Source organism: Notothenia coriiceps, unplaced genomic scaffold (assembly GCF_000735185.1).
Source record: "Notothenia coriiceps isolate Sejong01 unplaced genomic scaffold, NC01 NC01_scaffold00034898, whole genome shotgun sequence".
Classification (NCBI taxonomy): domain Eukaryota; kingdom Metazoa; phylum Chordata; class Actinopteri; order Perciformes; family Nototheniidae; genus Notothenia; species Notothenia coriiceps.
Genome location: NW_011367599.1, coordinates 5137 through 10014, shown reverse-complemented (window position 1 = coordinate 10014; position 4878 = coordinate 5137). Strand labels below are relative to the sequence as shown.

Here is a 4878-nt window from a genome sequence, read left to right as displayed (position 1 = left end):
ACGCCCTGCCCGTTGAAAACTGACATCCAAGGGGTACCCTGTACGTAATAGAGTGATGGGGAGGGGCCCTGACCGTCCGTCAATATGTGACGGGTTGGGAGTGAGAACGTGTTGCATGGTGTTGGAATATTTTTCATAGAATTTATCATAACATAACTGCGTTTATGTATGCATCATATACACCAAGGCAGATTCCTTGTACTGTATGTCTAAACCTACTTGGCATTAAACCTGATTCTGATGTGTTTCTGTCTCCCTGCGGTCCAGGGTCCAGCCTGTGAGTTTCCCTCTGTGTCGCCGCCTGCCTACTGAACACGTAAGCGGCAATTTGCAGTTCAAAGTGGAACCTACATCGACTGGTCCTGATGGTAAATCTGTCTTTAAATTGTATTTGTTCTTCTGAGTATATTTTTCTGAAATTGAAACATGATAAATAGAATTTCTTGTGCCTAATGCAGGGGCCTCCCCCGAGTCTATCATCGACATTTCATCCTTGAATGGAGCTCCAGGGACTCCATCCGATGATGAAGACCTGCCCCATCACCTTCCAGGAATCTTATCTTCGGTCCCTTCTCCTACCGGTTCCCAGGGCTCCCAAATCATGTGGGAAGGCGGGGCCACCGCCTACCCAGAAAAGGAACTGCCTCTTGTGGGAGCTGAGAGCAGATTTGTGGAGCATGAAAGCCTGTCGTGCCATGAAATGCTCCAGAGGTCTCTCAGTGAGGGCCTGGCTGCCATCGAGGCCCCCAAAGGCCCCGGTGAAAGACCCCTGGGTGCAGCCTCACCTAAACTTCGCTCTAGCTTCCCCACTCACACAAGACTCAGCGCCATGTTGCACATCGACTCAGACGAGGACGATGATCGGTCCGGGGCCAACGACATCTTTCCCATGCCGCTGTCCCCGCTGCTGATGAATGGAGATCCTCCAGATGTCAGCGGCCCCGATGAAGATGACCCTTTTCCTGAGTTCCAGCAGGAGCAGCATCAGCTGGAGCCTGCAGCGCTGGTGGAGGAGCCTGGGGGGGCGGGTGGAGCAGAAGCCCTGCCCCCTGAGGCAGAGGGGGCCCTGGAGATGGGGCTGGACTTGGAGGATGTGTTGGAGCCTGATGTCTTCTCCGAAGTGGAAGAGGCCCCTTTTACAGAAGCCGTGTCCCACAACGCTGTGCTAGAGGGTGAAGGGCACGAGGAGGGGAGGGGCCCTGGCGAGGACCCCTCCTCAGATATGGACACCTGCTCCATGGCAACAGCCCCGCAGACAGCCTTGTCATCATCAGAGAGCTGTCCAATCACTGCCAAAACTGCCGTGGTGAGTTCATAGTCCTTATCCTACTTTTACATTTGGTTTGCTGTAATTTGACCCTCTATAGCAGGGGTATTCAACTAAAATTCAACGAGGTCCAGTTAGAGAAAATCTCCCCATGCAAAGGTCCGGAACATCAAAATGTCTAAGTTGCTTTATGAATTAGTGTGATATATATTGAAGTAGCCTGTAGCTTTATCAACGTCTGCATGTAATCAACAACTGACTGCCAATCAAATAAAGAAAGTACAGTTCATAAACAACAATATTTATTGTAAATTAACATTGAACTTGAGTTTCCCTTTTTCTTTGTTAACCATTTCACATCATGACTTAACAGTTTCAGACGATTATAGAACAATATCAGTCTTTACACATCATAACAATTAAACAGTTTTAAAGTTTCTCTTTCTTTCCCTCTTATATTGCAGACCCTCAATCACTTTTTTTTAATTCAGTGCGAGAATTGATCTCGAGCTTGTCCTGCCAGGAGTTTGAATCTGGGCTGAAATGGTGTCAGGGCCATTCTCATATACACATGCAGGTGCTCATTGGTTAGCCTTGGTTAGCCTGCCCTGGAACCATATTTAGTTTTAATTTTGATCCTGGTCGACTGATCATATTGGGCTCTGAGACTGCTTATTTTTTGTGACCTCAGTTCTGACTTGAGAGGGAATGTTTGGTCAAACACTTTGTGTTTTGTCTCATAGTGGCGTTTTGGCACTTTTAATGAGCACCACGGAACAAATGAGACACACTGGCTCTGTGCTCCCAGTGGGCAGGATGAACATGAATGAGTCCGTCCACTCAGGGTTAAAAGCTCTGTTCTCACTGTCCACTTTCCTCTTCTTGGAGAGCGCCATGTGTAAATATTTGTCTCTGTCTGCCGCTAACACGCCTGTTCACTCTCCTCTCCGTCTTCTCTCCCTGTATCGCTAATTATTCTCTTCACTCACTTTCCTCTCTGCGCTCTCATCTCTTCTTCTGTGTTTCTCCCCCTATATCGCTCACTCGTCTCTTTCGCCCCCTGTCGGCAGCGGTTAAAATAGAATTACCCCGTTAAAATTGAAATCCCCTATTAATTTATTGATTATAGGTCCGAGTCCGTATAGGTCGGCGTCTGGGTCCGGATCTGCCTGTTGCCGACCCCTGCTCTATAATGTTTAGCTGACAAATAGTCTATAAAGTTGTATTTTTCACTGTCATTATGTTTAGATTTTATTTTTCAGTTCAGTTTTATTTGCTATTTTGAGACGTTTATATTTTATGATTTTTTTTTTTACTCTTTTTTCATTTTCACATAATGTGCAATGCCTTGTTTTAACATGCTGCTGTGACGAAAACATTTCACAAATTTGGATCAATAAAGTCAATCTTATCTTATCTTCTCTTATCAAGTCAACAGTCGACTCTCCGTTCAATCGTCAGATTTCATGGTATAGCTCAGTTATGTGTAGCCACAGACCCCTGCTTCCCCCCGTCTCTGTGCTGACTCTCTCCAGGGTCCTAGCCCTGGCCCTGTATGTGTACAATGCACCATAACACTCTGCTGTAGCACCATCACTCCGTTTTCAACACAGGGGGTTTACAGTACATGTAACATTTTCGGATTAAAATGCCTATAAACAACATTGAGACCCTCAATCATCAGAAAAAAAGAAGCTCAGCTAATGTTAGGGTCAGCCCAAATTGAATTAGAGAAAGATTAATTGTTCACTTGAAACTGCTTTATTCATGGTTTTCATCGGTTTGGAGAGGAGGAGACTTTGGCAAATAATTGGTCTCCCAGTAGAACCTTCCTAAATGTCTTGATGTTATCAGAGAGACCATGCAGATCCAACATTATTGGCATCCCTGGTCTGCTTGCAATGTTATATAGCTATTTCTACCTCCTATTTCAGCTGCGCTACATCAGACAAACACATTGTTAATGTGTAGCATGCAATAGATCATGATTATTGTAATCCTAAATATTTAACCGTCTTTATCAGTGGGGCGTGTGTATGGAGGAATGCTTAGTGTATAATCCTTCCCCTGGTGGAATCCTCCTGAACAATGAATAATAACGAATTGCCAAGCAGGAGAATCTCACTCCATTGATAAACTCCCATGAGCCCACACTACTTTACGACTTTGTCAAACTCCGGTCTTTTGTGATTGTTTTCATTTAAAGACCCCTAGTGGCTGAAAAGGAAATATTGTGCATTTAAATAAATATTCTCAAGCAGTAAGTCATTTGGAGTGAATTCTGACCGGCTTGGCTTGTATCAGCAGAGTTTATATAAAGAAAGCATGAGTGGGAAACAGCAATCTGCATTCATTTTTCATGGGATTTTTTGAGAAATGCCCAGCGATTGTTTCCTGTAAAGGTCACCTATTATGCAAAATGCACTTTTTGATGTCTTTTATACATAAATATTAGGGCTGTCAAACGATTACAATTTTTAATCAGATTAATCACAGCTTAAAAATTAATTAATCATGATTAATCACCATTCGAACTATGTCCAAAATATGCCATTTCTTTATGTATATTGTTGTGGGAATGGAAAGATAAATGAAAGAAGGCGGATATATCCATTTCACATACAGTATGTATGTTTATTATAAAAAATGTCTGTGTGTCAAAATGAAAGACAGCCCTATCAATCATCAAACCGTGGGGTCTTAATTCATTACATGTTGATTTCTATCAACGGGGGAGTACTTCAGGAAAGTCGACGTTATCTTGATTCTGATTTGCCAGAAGATATTATCAAAGATGTTCTATTGAGAAGACGATCACTACGTGACAAAAGTTTTCAAAACCGTTTCTAGTCATCGGTATTTCCAGACAAGTGGCTACTGAAATCAATCTTACTAACTGCTGTCTGTGCAATTCTCGGCGCGAGTTGGCGGACTTTATTTTACTTACTTTAACATCATTTTTCATGGTGGGGCTAAGCCATTTCTTGGTATGGGTGTAGCCTACCCCAGCCATACCCTGGCGCTGCCACTGGTGGGGTGTATGGGGCGGGCCATTCTGCACATGCGTTAAATGCGTTAAATATTTGAACGCAATTCATTCAAAAAATTAATTACTGCCGTTAATGCGATAATTTTGACAGCATTAATAAATATATGTATTTAGTGTGTAAGGAGACTCAAAAAGTGTCAGAAAATAAAACGCTTTCTCTTTTCCTCCTTACCCACATCTCTAAAAGCGGGGGTACAACAGAGCTGATCCAGATTTGCTGAGGTCATGACAACATTACTAAAATGTGGGCTGGCTTTACGTTGAACTCCTGGAAACGTCCCGCCCAGGAGCGGACTGGGGGGGAAAAGTGGCCCAGGGATTCATTGACAGACAGGCTCACTTAATGCGCGGCATGTATCGGCCGGCCGGCGACGAAAGTATGTTACTTAACAAAAAACCCTATGCATTTAATGTTATTTTGGACCATTATTCATATAATAATCACATTACCTGAGCCCTTGAGCTGCCTACAGCAAAAATAATTACATCATATATTTAGTGATTTTAATGTTAACAGATCATTGGCCCCCGGGGAGGACCGGTTAACCAACCAGGGTTTACA

At 43.4% G+C, this 4878-nt stretch overlaps 1 protein-coding gene across 1 annotated transcript in view; it reads left to right on the top strand.

Moving 5' to 3' along the window:
• Positions 1-267: 267 nt before the first annotated feature.
• LOC104962482 (E3 ubiquitin-protein ligase HECW2-like) overlaps positions 268-4878 on the top strand; it is a gene marked incomplete at both ends in the record, with an annotated part of 8724 nt that continues 4113 nt past the window's right edge. Inside the window, 2 exons of the mRNA XM_010790915.1 lie at positions 268-368; positions 459-1306. Coding sequence (XP_010789217.1) covers positions 268-368; positions 459-1306 — 949 coding nt within the window. The remainder of the gene's footprint in view (positions 369-458; positions 1307-4878) is intronic.